Raw genomic sequence first — 25422 nt, 5'->3', positions numbered from 1 at the left:
TGTCACTGGTAACCCCAAAAGTGTCAAAAATGTCCGTCAAGGGTCCGATCTGTCTGCCGCAATGTTGCAGTCCCGCAAAAAAAAATCGCAGATCGACGCCATTACCCGTTAAAAAAAAAAAAAAAAACACCAAAAATGACGAAAATCTTTCCCTTTGTTAGTAAACGCAATAAATTTTGCGCAAACCAATCAAAATACGCTTTTTGCGATTGATTTTTTTTTTTACCAAACATATGTAGCATAAAACAAATTGGCCGAAAATGTTAAAAAATTTTGATTTTTACATATTTTTTTTTGGGGAATTTCATATAAAAAAATGTGAAAAATATTGTTTTTGCAAAATTTACGCTCCTTTTTTTGTTTATAGCGCATGATCAAAAAATCGCACAGGTGATCAAATACCACCAAAAGAAAGCTCTGTTTGTGGGGGAAAAAAGGACGTCAAATTCGTTTAGGTACAAACTGAAATTAGAAGCTGATTGGCTACCATTTTTAGTAAATCAACCCAACAGCATCTGAATTTACTGTGCTTTCCTGCAGGCAACTTTTCCTGGTCCTTCAGCTAATAAATCCACCATCTCCACTAGGGGTTTCAGAGCTTCCTAGGCTATTCAGCATCAAGCTTCTGTTTGTTCATGTTTTACCAGGTAGATGTTCATGCCTCTGCAGATGCCAGTTTTGGGTGGAAGGTCTTAGTTTGCTTTGTAGTGGGGATTACCCCGTGTTCTCTTTTGGGCATGTTGGCCATTTTTCTGTTATGCCCACCCCTCGTGATCAGTGCTTTGGGACATCCCAAGTACTCATGAATATGAATTCCCCTTGGTTCTGTGATGTACAATAAAGAAATTAAGATTTTTGATTTACCTGTAAAATCCTTTTCTTGAAGTCCAAAAATGTAAAAAAGAACTAATTCTAATGGACTGCAGAGTTTATGAAGTTGGGAAGACTTGTGAGCATTCTATAATAACAAAACTCATTTCCATAGAGTAGCACAACTCCAATTCCAAAAAAGTTGGGGCAGTGTGTTAACTCTAAAAAAAAAAAAAAAATAGAATGCAATGATTTGCAAATCTTATAAACCCTTTTTTTATTCACCATAGAAAACCTTAATCAGGGAAATGTACTATTTTAAGAAAAAAGGTTATTTTGAAAGTGATGGCAGCAACATATCTCAAAAGTTAGGACAGGGCAACAAAAAGCTGGCAAAGTGGTCATAGCAAGGAAGAGCTGCAGGGACGTTATTCAACTAATGAAGTACTTTGGCAACAGATCCATAACATGAATGGGTATAAAAAAAGCATCTTAGAGTGACAGATTGTTTCCGAAGTACAGATGGCCAGAGGTTCACCAGTCCGTGAATAGTTTCATCTAAAAATTGTCCAAACTGTTTGAGCATAATATTCCTCAACATAAAATTGCAAAAACTTTTAACTATATCATCACCTACATTACATAATAGATTCTGAGAATCTGGAGAAATCCAGAATCTCCAAAACGCAATATTGGATGCCTGTGATCTTCGAGGCCTCAGACGGTACTGCATTAAATACGAGCATGATTCTGTGATGGAAATTTCTGCATGGGCTCAGGAATACTTCCAAAATTGAACACTGCTTGCTGTGCCATCCAAAGATGCAAGGTAAAGCGCTACTATACAAAGTAGAAGCTATATCCGAACGTGATCCAGAAACGCTGCCATCTTCTCTGGGCCAAAGCTCATTTTAACTGGTCTGATGCAAAGTGGAAAACTTTTGTGGTCAGACGAATTTAAATTTGACATTCTTTTTAGCAACCATTAGCTCCACCTACTCCGGACAAAAGCTTGTTATCAGCTTGTTCAAAAGCCTACATCTCTGTTGGTATGTGGGCGCATTAATGCCTATGGAATAGACAGCTTGCACATCTGGCAAGGAACCATCAATGCTAAAAGATATATCAAGGTTTTAGAGCAGCATACGTTCCCTTCCAGACTGTCTTGTTCAGGGAGGGCATACTTCAGCGGGACAATGCTAAACCACATACTGCATCTACAACAACAACATGGCTTCATAGTAGAAGAGTCCAGGTACCTTTTTGGCCTTTCTGCAGTCCAGACCTTTCACTAATTGAAAATATATGGCGCATCTTAACATGAAAAATATGACTAAGACCCAGGACTGTTAAAATCCAATATTAGGCAAGAAAAAGACAATATTCCTCTCCCAAAACTCCAGCAACTGGTCTCAGTTCCCTGATGATTAGAGTTTTGTGAAAAGAAGAGGGGAAGATACACTGTGGTAAACATGGCCCCGTTCCTACTTTTTTAAAAACTTGTTGCTGTTGCCATCAATTTTAAAATGTTCCTATTTTTTTCTTATAATGGTGCATTTTCTCAATTTAAACATTTGACATGTTTTCTATTGTGAAAACAAAATAGGTTTATGAGATTTGCAGGTCATTGTATTCTGTTATGTAGATTTTACACTGTGTCCCAACTTCTTTGGAGTTGAGGTTGTATAACTTATGCTGTGCATAAAAAAAATGCTTTTAACCACTTGCGGACCGCTCACTGTGCTGCTACCGCACAGCGGCTCCACTTGGTCCAGCGACGTAGACCTACGTCGCTGGACTCCTAGTGGTCTCGGCGGCATGCTCCCGCTGTGTTTAGACACAGCAGGAGTCGCCGCCTCTCTTCCCCGATTGTCGGAAAGTGTGAGAAGATCCGCCCGCTTGTGTAAACAAAGCAGGCAGATCTTCTCTGTGACAGACAGGGAGAGATCACAGGATTCAGCATAGCTGAACCTGCAATCTGTCTGTCACAGAACCCCCACACACACGTCAGTAAGCATGAGGCATACATTTAACCCCTTGATCACCAACAGTGTTGACCTCTTCCCTGCCAGTGTCATTATTACAGTAACAGTGCATATTTATAGCACTGATTACTGTAGTAATGTCACTGGTCCCCCCAAAAGTATCAAAAATGCGACGTCTCAAGGGTCCGATCTGTCCGCCGCAATGTCAGTCCAGGAGAAAATCGCAGATCGCCGCCATTACTAGTAAAATAAATAAATAAAAATGACAAATCTTTCCCATAGTTAGTAAACACAATAACTTTTGCGCAAACCAATCAAAATACGCTTATTGCGATTTTTTTTTCTTTATTTTTTTTTACCAAAAATATGTAGCAGAAAACAAATTGGTCCAAAATGTTAAAATATTTTGATTTTTAATTTTTTTTTTTTTTTGGGAAAGTTCTATATCAGAATGTGAAAAATAGTGTTTTTTTTTTTTCAAAAATTAAAAATTGCACAGGTGATCAAATACCACCAAAAAAAAAGCTCTATTTGTGGGGAAAAAAGGAGGTACATTTCATTTGGGTACAGCGTTGCACGACCGGGCAATTGTCTGTTAAAGTAACGCAGTGCCGAATCACAAAATATGGCCTGGTCAGAAAGGAGGTAAAATCTTCTGGTCTTAAAGTGGATAAAAATACGCTCATTGAGAATTTTTTTGTCAAAGACATGTAGCTAAATACATTTTGGCCTAAATATATGACAAAACTTGAATATATTGGATATTTTGTAACAGTCAAAGTAGAAAATGTCAATTTTTTTGCAACATTTTCGTTCTTTTTTTTATTAATATTGCAAAAAAATAAAAAGCGCAGAGGTGATCAAATACCACCAAAAGAAAGCTCTAATGGTGGGTAAAAAAGGACGTAAATTTTGTTTGGGTACAGCATTGCAAGACAGCGCAATTGTCAGTTAGTCGCGCAGTGCCAAGTTGAAAAAAGTGGCCCGGTCATTGAGCAGCAAATTCTTCCGGGGCTAAAGTGATTAAAATTGCGCTTGGTATATATGAAAGGTCAGGCCTGAACTGGGAATCCTTTTCATGTGACCAGCAGCAAAGCGAAAATGGCAGCACAGTATAATCCAAGGATACAGGATATCTACTTTAGATCCATGGTTACTGCAACATGTACAGTGGGGAAAATAATTATTTGCAGATTTTGTAAGTATCCCCACTTACTCATAGGTGTATTTTAAAAGATAGAGACAGAATAACAACCAAAAATCCAGAAAAAAAACACAAATGCTATACAATTTTAAGTTTCTTTTCAGTGAGCAAAATAAGTATTTGATCCCCAAGCAAAACATGACCTAGTACTTAGTGGGAAAACCCTTGTTGGCAAGGGAAGACATTTCTTATAGTTGGGTGACCAGGTTTGCACACATCTCAGGAGGGATTTTGGTCCACTCTTCTTCTTTTCTCTAAATGCTTAAGGTTTCTTGGCTGTCTCTTGGCAACTTGAAGTTTCAGCTCTCTCCATAAATTTTTTATAGGATTAAGGTCTGGAGACTAAGCTACTCCATGACCTTAATGTGCTTCTTGAGCCACTCCTTTGTTGCATTGTCATGCTAGAAGACCCATCCATGACCCATCTTCAGTGTTCTGGCTGAGGGAATAAGGTTCTCATCCAAGATTTTACAATACATGGCCCTGTCCATTGGCCTCTCAGTGCGGCAAAGTTGGCCTGTACCTTTTAGCAGAGAAACAGCCTCAAAGCATCATGTTTCTACCACCTTGCTTGACTGTAGGGATGATGTTCTTGGGTTCATAGTCAGTATTTTTCTTCTTCCAAACATGGCAAGTAGAGTTAATTCCAAAGTGTTCAATTTTAGTCTCATCTGACCACAGCACTCTCTCGCAATTTTTTTCTGAATCATTTAGATGTTCATTTACATGACTGTAAACTGAAGATGGGTCATGAGTGGTCTTTCAGCATGACAATGACCCAAAACATAATGCCAAGGCAACAAAGGAGTGGCTCAAGAAGAAGCACATTAACTTCATGGAGTGGCCAGCCAGTCTCCAGACCTTAAACCTATAGACATTTTATGGAGGGAGCTGAAAGTTTGAGTTGCCAAGCCACAGCCAAGAAACCTTAAGGATTTAGAGAAGATCTGTAAAAAGCGCGGACCAAAATCTCCCCTGAGAGTGTGCAGACCTGGTAACCAACTAAGAAACATCTTGCCTCTTGTACCTGGTGGAGAACCCCTTGTTGGCAAGCACAAATTGGTTTTGCTTGGGGATCAAATACTTATTTTACTCAACTGCAACCTAATTTTATAACTATTTGTATCATGTTTTTTCAGGATTTTGGGTTGATATTCTTTCTCTATCATTTAAAATACACCTATGATAAAAATGATAGACCCTTCTTTTCTTTGTAAGTGGGCAAACTTACAAAATCTGCAGGCGATCAAATAATAATTTTCCACACGGTATCGGGCCCCAACAGAAGCTATGTTGTTTTATCAGAGCTCACATGTCAAATAGCTAAAATATAGGGAAGGAGAACGTCTCCTGATAAAAACCATTAACGTGTGATGACTGTCAGTGGGCTTACAGATTTGTCCATACACATCAGTTGTTTTGTCTCTGCTTGTTTGACTTTATTACGTTGTGTTTTTTTCTGTCAATCCACTTCTAAGGATTTTGGCAAAATTCTAATCTTTACTTTTAACATTCTTTTTCGTTTTAGTTCAGCTATGTTTATTATTACGAGAGGCTCCTTTCGAGTTAATTGACGTGTGTTTAATTAGAAGCAGTAATTGGATGGGATATGTCTTTATAAATAAAGTGGTTCCTGTTACTAGTTTTATTATTTCTGTTTATTCCCAATCCTCCAGAAAAAAACGTCACAGTGGTTCCCCCAGTCCATCACGCAGTAGCAGTAGTAAGCGAGGCAAATCTCCTTCACCAAAATCAGAACGATCTGAGAGGTCACACAAGGACGGCTCCAGATCACGATCCTCCCATAAAGACTCTCCCAGAGATGCCACTAAGAAGTCCAAAAGGTGAGCTGTAAATTTATCCATGCCATTTCAAATTTGAAAATTTATTTTCACATACATCTATTTTTGCAAAAACAAACCAAAAAAGGGAAGATCCCTTCTATTTCATTAGGGTGTGACATTTTGCTCAGTTAGCTTGCACTATAACATTGACATTCCGGCATAATCCCAGTTGCAGGTCGGCAGCGACATAGCCCTACCAGACGGGGGGGGGGGGGGGGGGCTGGCCTGCGAGTTAAATGCCTCGTGAGGTCACGTACGGCCAGGTCTCGACCTGAGTCGCAGGGTTTCTTCTGGCCAACAGCACCCCTCATTTTGCAAGGGGCTCTGTCTGAAGCGGTGCCCGTCTGGTTCCTGGTATGGTGAGTAGCTGTCCCACTGGAGGGTTTTGGGGTGGACGTGGGCCCCTCATTGGGACGTTCGGACCCCTGGGTACCCCTCCTTCCCATCAGTCACCCCCCTTAATTTGCCCCCCCCCCCCTCCCAATCCTACTCCCTCCACTTGTGCTGGGGTTGTGTGGGTGGTCTGGTCCACTTCCTGGGGTGTGGGATAGGACTCTATGCTGGCCATGGGGGGGTGGGGTACCGCCGGCGACACGATCGGTTGTGCGGGGGGCTGGGGCTGTACCTGGTGAGGGGCTTCTGCCTGGGCCTGACTTTGAGGCCTTGGTATCCCTCCTGTTGCCGCCATTTTGTTGTAGCCTTGTGCTGCAATGCACGACAGCCATGTTTGTGTAATCCGGTGGCCATTTTGCGGTGGTCTGCCAAAGAAAACAGCGGCGGCCATGTCTGTGGAGCATTCTGGGAGGTGTTTCCGGCGGTGGGAGCACCTCCTCATCCCATGGTGCTGAATCCTGGATCCTTTAGTTTCCTCATCTCCGCTCGTGCAGTGCAGATTCTCTTGGTGGCTACAGTGCCTGTTTTCTGTGGGGTAGTGGGTCTGGTGGGGTCCTCTCCCCCTCTGCTGAGGATTGATTGGTGCTCTGTGACTAGCAACCGGGTAGTGCTGCCAGAGCGGTCGGGGTTGTCCCTTAGTGTGTTACACTTTTTTGTCCCCCTGGTGACTCTGTCTTTGGAGCCAATCTCCCCACCTTATCCCCTCTCTGGGGCTGCGGGGCCCTCCGGGTCCCATCCATCCATCCATCGATGCACTGACTGCGGTCCTGGAGTCCTTGTGTCCTAGGTGGAGGTGACTTTTGGGCGATGGGCTGGCATAAAGTGCCCCCCACCTTCCCCTGCCTCATCTCTCATCAGATTCTGAATCTGATTTAGCCACCGCAGACATGGGTGTCCCTGCTGGGTCTGAGACCATGCGCCCCGAATCCTCAGATAGTGAGGAAGATTCCTCCACTATTGCAATTGCGCAAGAAAAGGCGCTGGTGGACACACTGATTGTATCTGCTTGAGACTTAAATTTGGAGGCGCAGGTTCCCTCTTGGCACTCACAAACGATCCAGAGCGGCAAAGGTGTTCCCTTTCCCCTCCTATTTTGACAGAATTGTCACTAAAGATTGGGGGCGACCAAAGCGTTCTCTTGGGGTCCCTAAACGATTTGCTAGGGGATACCCCTATGAGGAGTCCCTCCTTAAGAAGTGGACTGTTCCACCAGTAGTGGATCCTCCGGTTTCCAGATTAAACAAGGCAACCATGATTCCGAATAGAGTCCCCAGTCTTTAAGGGCCCAGCTGACAGGAAGGCGGAGGCTGTGGCCTGCAATATGTACACCCTGGCTGGTTCGGCACTGAGGCTGATATTCACCATTGCCCTGGCGTCGCAGACTCTGACCGAATGGGCTAAGCTTTTGCGCCGTGATCTGGAGGGGGAGTAGCTCCCCCCTGCCTTTGCTGAGCTGGTGGACCAGCTGGTCTAAGGGCTGCAGTTTAGCTGTGATGCCTCTTTGAATGTGGCTCCTCTAGTGGCTTGGCTCTGTTTCCGCAGTGGTCCTTCTGCGTGTCTTTTAGCTCAAATGCTGGTCTGCTGACCAGATTTAAAAAAAGGCCTTGACTGATCTTCCATTTCAAGGAGGTCACCTGTTTGGTGCTACCTTAAAAGAAGAGGGGAGAAGCGCCACTGGAGTGCAATAAAAAGAGTTTTATTAAAACTCTTTTTATTGCACTCCAGTGGTGCTTCTCCCCTTTTCTTTTATGGTATACATTGAGCCGCTTCGCTCACCCGGATAGCAGCCCAGAGTGCCGCCCAGCCCTACTCCCCCCATCCACCTGGACCAGTGGATTTTTACATCCCCACCCCTCCCCCCTCTGTACCGAGGTCAGCCCAACAGCATACACTACAGGCACTTGAACCTTTTATTCCATCCCCTCTAAGGCTCCTCCAGCTTGCAGCCTTTTGATGTGCCAGTGTTTTGATTGACTTCCACCTGACTGTAAGCCCCTACCAGCAGCCACAACAGAGAGTAGCACCCCTTGTGAGCGCTGATTAATATACTTTCTATGTTTGGTGCTACCTTGGATGACATTAAAGGTCTCATGGGGAAGAGTACCTTTTTCGCAGGCTACTAAGGGCAAGGACCCCTGTCTTAGACGTGGACCCTCCTTCTCGGCTCATAAGAAGTTTTTTTGTCCCTCAGGGTCCACTGACAAGGGATCGAAGCCCTTTGGGGCCTCTTCTTGGGGATCAAAGCGAACTTGGTCTGGCAAGTCAATAGCGGGCTTCTGCAGACCTGCGAACGAGACCCCTTCAGCAGAAAGGTGCGCCCTCACCCATATATGTGGTGGGGGACATATTCGGTGGTTCCTGGACCCATGGACTTCCCTGGTACAAGACAAGTGGGTCCACAAGGTTATACGGTACTGCTACAAGATCGAGTTTCGTTCTTACCCTCCGGTAAGGTTTTTCATTCCAACGCTTACAGGCTCTTTTTGGGGCGGTGCAAGACCTTTTACTTCAAAGGGTGATTGTCCCGGTTCCGACTTCAGAACATTGTCAGGGGTTTATACTCGAACCTGTTTACAGTCCACAGGAAGGAAGGCAAGGTGCGTCAACTTCTGGACCTCAAGGCGCTGAACTGCTTTGTGTGGGTGCAGAAGTTCAGAATGGAGTCCATTTGCACGGAGGTGGCTTCCCTGCATCAGGGGGATTTTCTTGCCTCCATCGACATCAAGGACGGTTAGCTTCATATTCCAATACGTCGGTCACCATAGCTTCCTCTGCTTTGACGTGGGAGAGGAGCATTATCAGTTTGTGGGGTTACCCTTTGGTCTCGCCTCTGCTCCTCGGGTCTTCACAAAAGTGTTGGCCCCGGTGCTAGCATTGGGGTTCTTGGTACTGAGCTACTTGGACGACCTCCTTCTGCGAGCCGATTCTACTACTGCGCTGGTGGAAAATTTGGAAATTACCATATGTGCTTTGAGGGAGTTTGGCTGGATTCTGAATTTTCAGAAGTCTGCTCTAGTTCTGTCCACAAAGCTGGACTATCTGGGTTTGACTCTGGACTCGGCCTTAGCCGGAGTGCTCCTTCCTCTGGACAATCTCCAGAAACTGCAGGCTGCAATTCGTCTCCTGCTGTCCAGCAGATAGTCATCCCTCTGGATTTGCGTATGGCTGCTGGGCCTGATGGTGTTTTACTTTTGAGGCGGTTCCGTTTGCACAGTTCTATACGAGGTCCCTGCAAGGGAGATTCTGGCCAAATGAGACAAGAATTCGCAGTCTCTGGACAATCGGATCCGGCTGAGCAGGGGAAGGAAAGAGTCCCTGATATGGTGGTTTTGTTCTCTGTCGCTTCAGCTGGGCAAAACCTTCCACCCCTTGTATTGGACAGGGATCACCACGGATGCCAGCCTGTCTGGCTGGGGAGGCGTCCTTAGCAAAAATTCTGCTTAGGCGATCTGGACGCTGAAAGAGTCCAGACTACGCTACGAATCAATGTCTTGGAACTCCGAGCGATCAGACTATGCCTGGAACATTGGACAGATCATCTTCAGGGATGTCCAGTGCGCATTCAATCGGACAATGCCACAGCCGTGGCCTTTTGTTAATCACCAGGGGGGCAAAATTAGTTTCCTGGCGGCTCTGGAGGTAGTCGGCATTCTAAGGTGTGCAGAACGTTTTGTTCCAGGCCTCTCCGCCATACACATTCCCCGGGTGGAAAAATGGCAGGCGGATTACCTCAGTCGGCAGGGGTTGGACCAAGGGGAGGGGTCTTTTCATCCAGGGGCGTTTCATCAGTTGTGTCTCTGTTGGGGCACCCCTGAGGTGGATCTATTGGCGTCTTGGCTCAACAGCTGCAGAGGTTTGTGGTTCGGTCACGGGATCCTCTGGCGGATGCCACAAATGCGATGGTGGCCCCGTGGGGTCAGTATTGTCTAATTTACGCCTTTCCTCCTGTCAAGCTTCTGCCAAGACTTCTACGTTATCTTAAAGCAGAAGGGATTCCGGTCATCTTAGTGGCTCCAAACTGGCTTTGCCGAGCTTGATACGCTGATCTGGTGCGGCTGGTTGCCGACGTTCCTTGGAAGCTTCCTCTCGGGGAGGATCTGCTGTCCCAAGGACTAATCTCCCATTCTGCTTTACAATCGCTGGCGTTGATGGCTTGGCTGTTGAACGCCAGGTGCTGATGGATAGAGGCTTATCTGAGTCGGTGATTCCAACGTTGTTAAAAGCTAGGAAATCTATTTCTAGGAAGATCTATCATTGTATCTGGAAGACATACATTGCGTGGTGTAATTCTCTTGGGGTTCATCTTCGCTCTTTTTCGGTGGCTCGGATCTTGACCTACTATCAACTGGGGGTTGAACAGAAACTGGTGTTGAGTACTATCGAGAGTCAGGTGTCTGCCTTAGCGGTCTTCTTTCAATGCCCCCTGGCCACATACTCCCAGGTACGTACTTTTCTTTAGGGAGTTAGGCTTTTGACCCCTCCTGTGTGGTCTCCGTTGCCGCCTTGGGACCTCAATTTGGTGCTCTCGGTCTTCCAGAAGCCTCCTTTTGAGATTCTTTGGGAGATTCCCCTGCTTACGCTGTCTCAGATGGTGGCCTTTTTGGTGGCTATCACCTCTGCGCGCAGGGTGTTGGAATTGGTGACGTTATCCTGTTGTTCCCCTTACTTGGTATTTCACGGAGATAAGGTGATTCTTTGTCTCTGTTCGTCATTCCTTCCTCAGGTTAGAAAAAAACAACCGTGGAGGTTGGCCCATGCCCCAATATATATGCAATATATATGCAAAGAACAAAATCTTGAGAAAAGGTAGGGGTTTCAAGGCCAGTTGGGAGAAGGAAGACCAGAAAACAAAAACATTAAAATTCATCCTTTTATTAGTATATCTAAAAGAGTTTTGTGTACAGATGAGGGATATACAGAAAGAAAAGACATCCCTCATTCACCTATATATTAAAAACAGCAGCACAGAAATATATCCCTATTAAGGGAACAATACATGCTTCAAGCTGATGTTGATGCAAGAAGTCTTTGGTGATATTCGGTTTGAGGGTCCCAATGACCCAACGCGTTTCACATCAGGCTTCGTCAGGGCCAGATAGACCGAGCAATACCAATATTTCTCGCCGCGTGTGGAGATATTGATGGCAGGTAGGAAAACCCAGTCCCTATGATAAAGTATACAAATGTGGGTGTAGAACCGTATCCATAATATTTTTTTCAAGTGGATAATATGGAGACCCCGTCTTGTAATGGCAATCGCTACAGTATATCCCTCTGTAGGGGTTTCTCCCCTCTTCCCGATTCAAGAGGCCAAGGGGACACAGTGAAAAAAAATATTACGGATACGGTTCTACACCCACATTTGTATACTTTATCATAGGGACTGGGTTTTCCTACCTGCCATCAATATCTCCACGCGCAGCGAGAAATATCGGTATTGCTCGGTCTCTCTGGCCCTGACGAAGCCTGATGCGAAATGCGTTGGCTCATTGGGACCCTCAAACCGAGTATCACCAAAGACTGCTTGCATCAACATCAGCTTGAAGCATGTATTCCCTTAATAGGGATATATTTCTGTGCTGCTGTTTTTAATATATTGGTGAATATATGAGGGATGTCTTTTTTCTTTCTGTATATCCCTCATCTGTACACAAAACTCTTTTAGATATACTAATAAATGGATGAATTTTAATGTGTTTGTTTTCTGGTCTTCCTTCTCCCAACTGGCCTTGAAACCTCTACTTTTTCTCTAGATGTTGTTCCTTCCTCAGATTGTCTCTGATTTTCATTTGAATGAAGACATTGTGTTGCCTTCCGTGTGTCCCAGGCCAAAACCTCAAAAGGAAATTGCTTTGCATGCCTTGGATGTAGTTCGGGCAATAATGGTGTACCTGGCAGCTACATAGTCTTTTAGGAAGTCACTCACTATTTGTGCTCACGGATGGGCCTCGGAAAGGGTTTCCACTTCCTCTGCGACCATTTCTAGATGATCAGACAGACGGTGGTTCAGGTCTATTCCATCGAGGGTCAGGTTCCTCCTTTCTACTCAGAAATTTTACTGCTTTCTACTCAGGCGCTCAGTGCCTCCTGGACCTTCCATAATCAGGCGTCAGTGATGCAGGTTTGCAGGGCAGCCATCTGGTCGTCTGTGCACATTTTCACAAAGTTCTATAAAGTGGATGTGTTGGCATCTGCGGATGCTTCCTTTGGCCGCAAGGTTTTTGCAGGCTGCTGTGTAGAGGTCCTCTTTGAGGGTGTATTTTTTTCAAGTGGGCCCCAGTTTTGGTTGAGCTCCTGTTTGCCTGGTTGGCTTTAGTTAGCCTTGGGAGTTTTTTCTCTGTTCCCACCACTCATGTTTACCACTGCTTTGGGACGTCCCAATGGTTAAGATCAGTAGCTTAGTTCAATAAACGAAAGCGAAAATGGGATTTTTAACTTATTGTAAAATCCATTTCTCTAATTTTATTTGACGAACACAGCACCCACCCCTCTGTGGAGTTGTAATTCTTCTGACACTGCTTGTAACAAAATGGAGTACCTATAGCAGAGAGAGGGAATATACCCCCTGGGACTGCCCATAGGCATAGCCAGATTTATTTTCTGCCTAGTGTCCTACTGCTGTAGGGGGCAGTATAACCAATGGTTAAGAATATCAGGAGCTGTGTCCGTCAGTGAACATTGAAGAAATGGATTTTACGGTAAGTCTAAAAATCCAATTTTGTGCAAACAGCCTGGCACCTCTCACTCTTGGTGTAGCTTCTAATTGTAATTCTGAAAACTTCTTAAAAGGCAGTCTGTTATCAGGCTAAATACTTTTTTGATATAGGCTGCCACCGTCTTACTGAAAATGTTGTAAGGAACTTATTAAGAATCTCAGTGATGCTCCTGCTTTAGAACTAGTATGCAGCTAATTTGGCGAAAGCAGAAATTTAGCTTAAGAACCGATTCGGTTTCCTTCCTGTGATTTTCAGTGCACAAATTAGAGGCTATAGGTCACTGTGAAGTTTGACAGTTTCTGCTCTGTCAACTGCCCAACTGCTCACATTCTGTTTTTCTTAATGTGGAAGTAAACTCTCTCATCACTTTAGCACATACAAATCTGAATAAAAAGCACTATTGATCGCTGTACTCAGATCTCACCTTACTTGCTCAGTTTGCTTGTAATTTGTCCATTTATCTGTAATGATGTCACCGGCGCATGCGCATATCTCCCGCAATTCACAGCACGCTCTTATGCTGACAGTCCATTGAGCAGTGTGCCGTGACCACTGGGCTCCAATACCGCGAGATTTCATTCCCATCCTCAGGAACTAGACGGAGGCTTGGGTGGGAAATGATCACACATGCGCAAGATTACAGGAAAGGGCGGAAGTATTGTATACTACCAACATGGAAAACAAGACTAAATATGGCGCTGACCTATCCTGGGAGAAATGAATTTATAAACCTCTTAAACACAGTAAGGAACATGCGATTTAGGCTAAATTATATTGTATAATGTGTTAGAAGAATTTTAATATAATGGTCTAATTGAAAAGCAGCATAGGAGGGGGAGAGTTTACTTCCTCTTAAACCACTTGCCATCAAATTACGTACATGTATGGTATTGACTTGGTTATACCAGGGTAATGACTGCAGCTGTCAGCCATGACCCTGTATTGTTGTCTTCAGCCAGCAATGCTCTGCAAAGTAAAAGCAATCCTAGCGGCTAGTTAGTCACTGGATTGCTTTTACACAGCTGAAGGAGTCGTGAACGTTATAGCAAGAGCAATAATCCTAGTGCAAATCCTCCTTTGTGACTCTAAACTGGTAACCTTTTAAGGGATCTTAAAGCGTTGCCTATGGAGATTAACTATTGTAGATTGTCGCCATTCCATGAGCGTGCGCCATTTTAAATCGTGACATGTTGGTTATCTATGTACTCTGCTTAACATTAGATCAATATAGATATATAGATAAAGATATATATAGAGAGATAGACCTAGAGATAGTTCATATACTTAGAACAGCTGCAGTGTAAAGGTGAATGGGAAAAGAACCAAACACTTCCAACAGGCCCGGGGAGTCAGACAGGGCTGCAGCCTAAGTCCAACCCTCTTCAACATCTACATTAATGAACTGGCTGCAGCTCTAGAATCCTCCCCAGCACCTGGACTGATTCTGCATGACACAGAGGTGAAGTTCCTGCTCTATGCGGATGACCTCTTCTGTCACCAACAGAGAGAGACCTACAAGACAGCCTGGAAGTGCTGGAGAAATATAGTGCCACATGGGCACTACCCATCAACTCAAGCAAAACAAAAATCATGGTGTTCCAAAGGAAAAATACAAAAACAAAGAGCCCCTCCTTTATATTAAACAACCACACTCTTGATGAATCCAACAACTACACTTAGCTCGGCCTAGAAATTAACCAATCAGGAAGTTTCAGGCCAGCCATAGAGGCCGTAAAAGACAAGGCACGCAGAGCCTTCTATGCCATCAGGAGACAGCTGTATCACCTAAAACCACCGGTACGAGTCTGGCTCTGAGTATTTGATAGCGTCATCACCTCAATCCTTCTATATGGCAGTGAAGTTTGGGGTCCTGTCACCTACCCAGACCAATCACAATGGGACTCCAGCCCAACAGAAATATTCCATCTGGAATTCTGCAAGCTACTCCTCCAAGTCCACCGGAGCACCTCCAACAGTGCCTGCCGGTCAGAGCTGGACAGATTTCTCTTCTTGCAGTACAAAAGAGGGCGCTATCATTCTGGGATCATCTACAAAAAAGCAGTCCTGACTCGTACCATCATAAGGCCCTACTGACCAATAAGAACCAGCCCAAGCCTGGCGGCCTGCAACAACTCATCAGCGCCTTGCCTATCCCAAACTCCCAACAATTCGATCTGACAAAATCACAAATAAAAAACACAATGAAATATTCAGAAGAAAAATATGTTGAAGAATGGAGAAATGAAATGACAAACTCCAAGAAACTAACTGTTAACCAGTCACTGCAGAGAGACTACAAACTGGCCCCATACCTGGAGGTGCTACAAGAGCCCAAAGACAGACCTTCAGCCTGTACAGACTGAGTGCCCACAGCCTGGAAATCGAGTTAGGACGGCACAGACAGACCTACAAGCCCAGGGAGAGAAGATTGTGCCAGCAATTTGACCAGGGGGTCTTTGAGGATGAGGACCACTTCCTGCTACAGTGTCCTAAGTACTCATCAGTGAGGGACACTCACTTCCAGAGACTCTCTGCTTTCATCCCGCACTTCAATTCTATAGAACAGAAGAGGAAACTCCAAATTCTACTGGGAGAAGAGGAGCCAATGGTGAGAATAGCTGCACAATATGTAACAGCATGTCACAGACTGAGAGGGACATGAAAAACGGAGGACTTAAAAATCCTTTACATAGACTCACCCCCCATTAGATTACCCATTACCCCCCCCCCCCCCATCACAAACTCAACTGCTTTGGCAATGCTAAAATGTATTTGGTCCTGCCAATAAAGCTAATTTGAATTTGATATAGAGATAGATAGATATAGAGAGATGGAGAGATAGAGATAGGTGTGTGTGTATGCATGTATGTGTGTGTGTATGTATGTGTGTGTGTATATATATATATATATATATATATATATATATATATATAAATAAATGTGTGTGTGTGTATGTATGTATATATGTATATGTGTATATATATATATATATATATATATATATATATATATATATATATATATATATATATATTATACAGTATTTAGTGTTTTCCCTTTCGTTCATTGACGGACACTGCTCCTGATTCTTCTTAACCATTGGGTTATACTGCCCCCTACAGGAGTAGGACACTAGGCAGAAAAAAAGCTTGACTACACCTATGGGCAGTCCCAGGGGGCCCATAGGCGTAGTCATATACACCCGCTCTCAGCTATAGGCACTCCTAGTTAGGAGTAAGGACCTAGTTCCTTGCTGGTATCTCTGTTCCTGGAAATTTTTTCATTTTAGATGGAATTTTTTCCCCCTCTTTATTATTTTGTTCCTTCGAGAACTACAATCAAGTGACTGGGCGACGAACATGATAATCTAGATCCTTAGGGTCCCCCCAACTTGGCCAGCGAGCGCTTGCAGACCGCAGCTCCGCGATAGGTCGGCCGTGACATAGCCCCACTGGGCGGGGGCTGGCCTGGGAGTTAAATGTCTTGCGAGGACGCATACGAACAGGCTTCGGCCTGAGTTGCAGCATTTCCTCTTGGCCGACAGCACCCACATTACGATGGAGTTGTGTCCTGTCTGGAGCGGTGCCCACCCTGTTCCTGGTGTAGTAAGTAGCTGTCCCACCCCCCCCCCCCCCCCCCCCCCCCCCCACTACCCCTGGAGGGTTTTGGGGTGGTCGTGGGCCCCTTCTGGGATGAATCCCCAGGTTCCCGTCCAGCCCCTCTAAATTTTTTCACTTTGGGTCTTTCGCCCCCTCCTCCCTGAGGGAGGTTTTGAGCTGGCTGTTGCCACATGCTCTTAAGGGGGCTGGTTGGAATTGCTGCTGACTGGGTTTTCCTGGTGCGCAAAGGGGTGTTGAGAAGGGTTCTCTGCCATCCTGGGGGTTGGTGACTAGGGCAGGGATGGCCTCTGGGCTCACTGTGGTGGTTGTTGGGCTGGGGGAATGGATAGTTTAGCATCCGCGGGCCTCATGCGGCCAGTCTGGCCTAAATTTTAGGCCACGGCTTTGCGGCCTACTACTCGGAAACTATTTGGGGCGACCCCTGTGAGCCTGGCTGAAGCCACTGCCTCCGGTTTGGGCATCTGCTTTCACCTCCGCTGCCCCTAGGTGGTCGGCTCCGCTGGAGCTCGCGTCCTGGTGTCTGGACACCCTCAAAAACTTAGGCTGCGGCCTACTAGGCCATGTGGTAGAATCAGGTGGCGCCGTTGGGGGGGCAGCCCCAGTGCGGGTAGCTGAAGCCCCCACTCTTCCTTTGGGCTTCTGATCCGTGCAATTGCTTCTGAACCCCCACAAAAATTTAGACCGCCGCTTGCAGCCTGCTGGACCATATGGTCAGCTTGGCACCTCCCTTGGACCGGGTGGTGCTGTGGGGGCACTTCGTTTTTAATGACAGTCTTGCCGCCATTATTTATTGGGGCACCTGCCTTGTTTAGTAAGGGTTACCCTGCCTTCGCATCAGCGTGACGGCGGGCGAACCCCTTTTAACAGGGCTTTGGCCTATTATGTGTTTGTTTTTTTTTTTTTTTTTGCGGGGTCCAATAGGTGGTTTATTTGTGAACCCTTGGCCGCCGTCCCCTTGCGGGATTGCAGTCAGAGGCCTCCCCTGATTGTCATGTTTTTGGGGTGAGGTCAATATATAGCGACTCTACTGAGTCTGCGTCCACGCACCCTCATTGCTCAGATAGGATGTTTCCTCTGGCTGCACTTAAATATGTGCAGGTGGATGCACTGTTTGTGTCAGTGCGTGAAACATTAAAAATGAAGGTTGTGGCTGATGCCGCATCAGAGGCACTGGTTCCTTTTGGCACACACAGGCCCTCCAAAGCGGCAAGGGTGTTAATCTTTCCGCTTACCTTGATAACTTGTCACAAAACAGTGGGGTTGTCCAAAACGCACTGGTTGCTGGGCGTTTTTTGCTTGCGGTGTCCTTATGAGGATATACTGTGTGGACGGTCCCACTTGTAGTAGACTCGCCGGTTTCCAGGTCAAATTGGGTTACCTTCATCCTGGTTCAGGAGTCCCTGACCTGTACAGGTCCAGCTAATAAGAGGACGGATGCTCTGGCCCGCCATATGTGCGCTGGGCTGGTTCGGCAATTAGGCCGGTACTTACTTCAGTTCAGGCCTATTGCATCAGGGGTCAGGTTCCTCCTTATCCTGTTTAGGCGCACTCTACTAGGGCACTTAGTGTCTTCTGGGCTTTCTGTCTTCAAGTTACGCAGGTTTGCAAGGCGGCCGCCTAGTCGTCGGTGCACACTTTTAGAGTTTTTTGTAAAGTGGTTGTGTTGGCACCTGCGGATGCTACTTTTGACCGCAAGGTTTTGCTGGCTGCTGTTTAGAGGACCTGGTCCTCTTTAAGGGTCTTTATATAAGTTTAAGCCGAGTACATAGATAACCAACATGTCACAATTTAAAATTGCGCACGCTCATGGAATAGCGATAATCTACAATAGTTAAGCTCCATAGATAACGCTTCAAGAGACCTTAAAAGGTACCAGTTTAGAGTCACAAAGGAGGACTTGCACTAGGATTATTGCTCTTGCTATAATGTTCACGACTCCTTCAGCTGTGTAAAAGCAATCCAGTGACTAACTAGCTGCTAGGATTGCTTTTACTTTGCAGAGCATTGCTGGCTGAAGACAACAATACAGGGTCATGGCTGACAGCTGCAGTCATTACCGTGGTATAACCAAGTCAATACCATATACCATACATGTACGTAATTTGATGGCAATTGGTTAAGAAAAACCGAATGTGGGCAGTTGACAAAGCAGAAACTGTCAAGCTTCACAGTGACCTATAGCCTCTAATTTGTGCACTGAAAATCACAGGAAGGAAACCGAATCGGTTCTTAAACTAAATTCCTGCTTTCTAGATGCTGCCATCTCCTAATTAGCTGCATACTAGTTCTAAGGCGGGAACATCACCGAGATTCTTAACAGGTTCCTTACAACATTTTCAGTAAGACTGTGGCAGCCTATATCAAAGTATTTAGCCTGATAACAGACTGCATTTTAAGAGGTTTTCAGAATTACAATTAGAAGCTACACCAAGAGTGAGAGGTCTAAACCCAATGGTTAAGAAGAATCGGGAGCTGTGTCCCTCAATGAACATCAGAGAAATAGATTTTACTGCAAGTCAAAAAGCCAATTTTTTGCATTAAAATACATTAAAGATGTATTTTTTCCCCCAAAAAAATGTTTGAAAAACTGCTGCACAAATTCCTTGTGACATGAAATACTGCGACAATCTACATTTTATTCTCTAAGGCCTCTGATGGATATTTATCCACATATATAAACAGTATCTCACAAAAGTGAGTACACCACTCACTTTTTTTGTGAAATATTTTATCTCTCTTCATGTGACAACATTGAAGAATTGACACACTGCTATAATGTAAAGTATTGAGTGTAAAGCTTGTATAACAGTGTAAATTTTCTGTCCCCTCAAAATAACTCAACAGGCAGCCATTAATGTTTAAACCGCTGGCAACAAAAGTGAGTACACCCCTAAGTGAAAATGTCAGATTTGGACCCAAAGTGTCAATATTTTGTGTGGCCACTAATATTTTCTAGCTGTGCCTTAACCCTCTTGGGCATGGAGTTCACAAAGCTTCACAGGTTGCCACTGGAGTTGTCCTCTACTTCTCCATGACGACATCATGAAGCTGGTGGATGTTAGAGACCTTGCGCTCCTCCACCTTCCGTTTGAGGATGTCCCACAGATGCTCAATAAGGTTTAGGTTTTGGCCAGTCCATCACCTATACCCTCAGCTTCTTTAGCAAGGCAGTGGTTGTCTTGGAGGTGTGTTTGGGGTTGTTATCATGTTGAAATACCCAGTCTCCGAAGGGGGGGGGGGGGGGGGAATCATGCTCTGCTTCAGTATGTCACAATACATGTTGGCATTCATGGTTCCCTCAATGAACTTTAACTCCCCAGTGCCGGCAGTACTCATGCAGCCCTAGGCTGCTACACTCCCACCACTATTCTTGACAGTAGGCAAGACACACTTGTCCTTTGTACTCCTTGCCTGGTTGCCACCACAAACGCTTGACATCATCTGAACCAAGTACGTTTTATCTTGGTCTCATAAGACCACAGGTCATGGTTCCAGTAATCCATGTCCATAGTCTGCTTGTCTTCAGAAAACTGTTTGCGGGTTTTCTTCTTTCTTGTCTTTAGAAGAGGCTTCCTTTTGGGATGAAAGCCATGCAGACCAATTGATGCAGTGTGCAGCGTATGGTCTGAGCACTGACAGGCTGACCCCCCCACCCCTTCAACCTCTGGAGCAATGCTGGCAGAACTCATACGTCTATTTGCCAAAAACAACCTCTGGATATGACGCTAAGCACGTACACTCAACTTCTTTGGTCGACCATGGCGAGGCCTGTCCTGAGTGGAACCTGTCCTGTTAAACCGATGTATGATCTCTGCCACCGTGCTGCAGCTCAATTTCAGGGTCTTTCTAATCTTCTTATAGCCTAGGTCATTGTAGAGCAACAGTTCTTTTTAAATCCCCAGAGAGTTCTTTGCCATGAGGTGCCATGTTAAACTTTCAGTGAGAGCGATAACAAATTTCACACCTGAGACCTTGTAACACTAACGAGTCACATGACACCGGCGAGGAAAAATGGCTAATTGGGCCCAATTCGGACATTTTCACTTAGGGTATACTCACTTTGTTGCCAGCGGTTTAGAAATTAATGGCTGTGTGTTGAGTTATTTTGAGGGGAAAGCAAATTTACACCGTTATACAAGCTATACACTCACTACTTTACATTGTAGCAAAGTGTAATTTCTTCAGTGTTGTCACATTAAAGCATATAATAAAATATTTACAAAAATGTGAGGGGTGTACTCACTTCTGTGAGATATGGTTTGTGTGTGTGTGCTGTTCAAAAAGTTTGGGGTCACCCAAACAATTCCATGTTTTCTTTGAAAATTCACACTTTTATCCATCAAATGAGTTGCAAAGTGACTAGAAAACCTAGTCAAGACATTGACTAGGTTAGAAAAAATGTTTTTTATTTGAAATAATAATTTTGTCCTTCAAACTTTGCTTTCATCAAAGAATTTGCCATTAGCAGCAGTTACAGCCTTGCAGACCTTTGGCATTCTAGCTGTCAATTTGTTGAGGTAATCTGAAGAAATTTGACTCCACACTTCCTGAAGCCCCTCCCACAAGTTGGATTGGCTTGATGGGCACTTCTTACGTACCATACAATCAAGCTGCTCCCACAACAGCTCAATAGGGTTGAGATCTGGTGACTGCGCTGGCCACTTCATTACAAACAGAATACCAGCTGACTGCTTCGTCCCTAAATAGTTCTTGCATAGTTTGGAAGTGGGCTTTGGGTCATTGTCCTGTTGTAGGAGGAAATTGGTTCCAATCAAGCGCTGTCCACAGGGTATGGAATGGCGTTGCAAAATGGTGTAATAGCCTTCCTTATTCAAAATCCCTTTTACTGTGTACAAATCTCCCACTTTACTAGCGCCAAAGCAGCCCTAGACCATCACATTAGCTCCAACATGCTTGACAGATTGCTTCAGACACTCCTCCAGCATCTGTTCACTTGTTCGTTTTACAAATGTTCTTCTGTGTGATCCAAACACCTCAAACTTTGATTTGTCTGTCCGTAACACTTTTTTTCAACCTTCCTCTGTCCAATATCTGTGTTCTTTTGCCCATCTTAATCGTTTCCTTTTATTGGCCAGTCTCAGATATGGCTTTTTCTTTGCCACTCTGCCTAGAAGGCCAGCATCCCGGAGTCACCTCTTCACTGTGGACATTGAGAAAGGCATTTTGCGGGTACCATTTAATGAAGCTGCAAGTTGAGGACCTGTGAGGCATCTATGTCTCAAACTAGAGACTCTAATGTACTTGTCCTCTTGCTTAGTTGTGCATCGGGGCCTCCCACTTCTCTTTCTATTCTGGTTAGAGCCTGTTTGTGCTGTTCTTTGAAGGGAGTAGTACACACTGTTGTGTACTAGTCTTCAGTGTTTTGGCAATTTCTCGCATGGCATAGCCTTCATTTCTCAGAACAAGAATAGACTGTTGAGTTTCAGAAGAAAGTTCTCTTTTTCTGGCCATTTTGGGAGTATAATCTAACCAACCGATGCTGATGCTCCAGATACTCAACTAGCTAAAAGGAAGGCCAGTTTTATAGCTTCTCTAATCAGCACAACAGTTTTCAGCTGTGCTAACATAATTGTACAAGGGTTTTGTAATCATCAATTAGATTTTTAACACGATAAACTAAAACAATGTACCATTAGAACACAGGAGTGATGGTTGCTGGAAATGGGCCTTCTGTACACATATGTAGATATTCCATTAAAAATCAGCCCTTTCCAGCTAGAATAGTAATTTACCACATTAACAATATGTAGACTGTGTTTCTACTTAATTTAATGTTGCCTTCATTGAAAAAAACACAAAAAAAAAGTGCTTTTCTTTCAAAAATAAGGATATTTCTAAGTGACCTCAAACTTTTGAACGGTAATATGTATATGTGCGCGTGTGTGTGTATGTGTGTGTATGTGTTTTGGGGGTTCTAAGTAATTTCCCAGCAAAATACAGACACTTTTTTTCTTTTTACTTGTTAATAAAGTGTGTCAGAAAAAGGCCTGGTCTTCAAGTGGTTAAAGCAGAACTAAAGTGTAAAATTAAAAAGCAGGCAGGCTTTCTTTTGCAAAAGAGACATACAGTGTCTCTTCAGCAATAAAGTAAACCTGCCTGCACGCAGTGTGTTTTAAAATGCATGTAGCTCAGTTTACATTCTAGCACAGTGCCTGTGTGCTGTGCAGACTGAATGCATGCACAGGAGTGACATCATCCTGCACTGGCCAATCAAGATAATCAGACTTATGCCTAGTGGAATCCGGTGAGAAGATGCTGTCCTCCTGGGTGTCGGAATATTGAAGCCGAGGTAAGCATTGCAGACTTTTTTCTGTTTTAACTGCAGGCCATTGTTATTTAAACTGTTGAACACTCTTATGGGCTTGTGTAAGGTCAGATATGAAGCAGACCTAAAAGTTCTCAGTTTTAAAAGACAATTTTGCTGCCTTTAGAATATTTTTCAATATTGTGCAAGTATGCTTAGCATATCCTACATAATGGTAAATTTAACCCTTGAAGTTCCCTCCTCCAGCAATGCAGTGGCTATGCTCCCCCCTCATCATCCATGCTTTCATCTTCTGGTCTTGGGTTCAGAGTCTGCAGCCGTCTTATTTAGCCGGGCCAGAACAACTTACTTCTCCTGTACGTACATTAGAGTTAGCCCTGATTCACATTGGTGCGATCACGGAGATCGCATGTAATTCGGATCGCACTGCTCCTAAATTACATGCGATCTCATGTGCGCTGCAATTTTCAGCCATACACTTTGTATGGCTGAATTCGCACCGCATCCGCACTAAACACGCACCTGATCCTTTTTTTTTATCCGCAGCAGAATCGAATCGCATAGTGGTTCACACTAGTGCGATCCGATTCTGTGCGAACTTGCAGATCGCACTGCGTTATGCGATTGCAACTGGGGGGTGTCGTTAACTCTTAATTCACACCCCCTGCTTATCGCATATGGCAGTGCGAACTGCCAGGGATGCGAATGCGATGCGGGATCACGCTGCATATTCACATCATTCCCGCATCGCACAAATGTGAATCGGGACTTAATCAATTTCTGCACCCACTGCATGCCAAGATTGTACACACTCAGTTGCCCATGAAAGAAAATGGTAGTAAGGGGGGAAAAGTATACTACTTTAATACGTATATGTGTACAAATAATTGATTATTCAGATTCTTGCATACCCTCCCTTTGTGACCGGTTGTTTTTAAAAAGGTAAATTTAAGATATTGCGTTGTTTTTTGGGAATTTAGCCATGTAATTTGATCAGTATGCAACAGTTTCGACACACAAATGTCTCATACAAGTACAAACATTGTGTTTCAGGTCACCATCTGGATCTCGAACGCCTAAAAGAACTCGACGGTCACGATCAAGGTCTCCGAAAAAATCTATAAAAAAGTCCAGATCCCAGTCCCGATCCCCACACAGATCTCACAAAAAGTCAAAGAAAAGCAAACACTGACAGGACTTCTTAACAGCACTTTTTTTTTTTTTTTTTAAATGATGTCATTTAAATTGCTTTTTTTTTTTTTTTTTCTTTTCTTTGTGCCTGAGACGTTTGAGAGAAAAAATAAACTAAAAAAAAAAAAAAAACAGTAAAAATATCAAAAACCCAATAAGGCAGCATTCCTACATTTTCTGTGAATGCATGTAAGTAACTGCATCTGTAGAACTTGTCACTGTTTTATATTGTACAAAGACAGCCCTGTCCACCGTGACTATGTATTTCCACCAAATGATCTGTTCGTGCTAGGATTTTCTCCACCACTGTCTGTATATGATCTACTGGCGGTAGTAAACGTCATTTTTTTTTTTTCCTCTGCCTCCCCTATCCTTGTTTGTTTTAAAATGTGAACTTGTTTCCATGGCCTCATTTTTGTAGCTTTACAGAATTTGCCTTAGGTTTCAAATAAAATCTGAAATGATTATTAACAACTTGCTTCGGCCTTGCTCAGAGAAAAGATGCTTCGCTGGATATCAGCATGAGCTATTTGGATCTGAGTGTAGAAGTTGTGATTTAATTATGTATACTATTATTTGTTAATTTTTCCAAAGTCCAGGAAATGGATGACAGGTTTCACATTAAATACGTGCCTCCATGCAACTGCTTTCAACCATATCATGGCAGTATGCCTAAAGCATGGTCCAAATGTAAAATCATATTTGCAGATTTTAGTTAATCTATTTTTCTCTATCGCTCATTGACAGACGTAGTCCTCTGTGATTCAACACCCTCGGGTTATGCTGCCCTCTACAGGAGTAGGACTAGACAGGAAAGAAAACGTTCTGGCCACACCCTAGGGGCAGTCCCAGAGGGTATATCCTCTCACTTCCTGCTCTAGCAAATCAGTTTTTTTCTGTCTAGTTAGGAGTAAGGACCTAGATACCTTGCTGGGATCTTCGGTCCTGGCAGGATTTTTTTCTTAGAAAAGATTTTTTAGACAGCTTTTTTTTCTCCAGTGTTCCTGTGAGATCTTCAAGCAAGAAAGCTGAACTGGGCGACGGGCTGGATGTTGAGATCCAGTGGTCACCCCAGTTCAGCCTACGAGCGCGTGCAGGCCATAGCTCCGCGCTGGGTCGGCCGCGACATAGTCCCACTGGACGGGGACTGACCCTGCGAGTTAAACGTCTCGCTGAAACGCCAAAGACCATGAGTCACGGCGTCCGTATTGGTCGACAGCCCTCCTACCTCGGTGGAGAGGAGTACTGTCAGGAGTTGGCGCCCGCCTGGTTCCGGTATGGTGAGTAGTATGTTCCCCCTTTCCCCCTGACGGGTCTTGTGGTGAACGCGGGCCCCTCTCTGTAATGGTAAGGATGGGTTCCCCTCTATCCTA

At 44.4% G+C, this 25422-nt stretch overlaps 1 protein-coding gene across 7 annotated transcripts in view; it reads left to right on the top strand.

Annotated features, from left to right (window-relative positions):
• Window positions 1-24507, top strand: part of U2SURP (U2 snRNP associated SURP domain containing) — a 196542-nt gene extending 172035 nt beyond the window's left edge. For 4 of the 7 annotated variants that reach the window (XM_082249022.1, XM_082249021.1, XM_082249019.1 and 1 more), the window contains exons 25-26: window positions 5676-5843; window positions 23912-24506. In XM_082249022.1, the coding sequence (XP_082105148.1) occupies window positions 5676-5843; window positions 23912-24050 (307 nt within the window). In that variant the 3' untranslated portion in view covers window positions 24051-24506. Of the gene's footprint in view, window positions 1-5675; window positions 5844-23911 lie in introns of all 7 variants that reach the window. The other 3 variants (XM_082249020.1, XM_082249017.1, XM_082249016.1) reach the window with 1 other exon arrangement.
• Window positions 24508-25422: the final 915 nt, after the last annotated feature.

This window comes from Pelophylax lessonae, assembly GCF_965119305.1.
Source record: "Pelophylax lessonae genome assembly, chromosome: 3".
Classification (NCBI taxonomy): Eukaryota; Metazoa; Chordata; class Amphibia; order Anura; family Ranidae; genus Pelophylax; species Pelophylax lessonae.
This window is presented reverse-complemented; position numbering and strand designations above follow the sequence as displayed.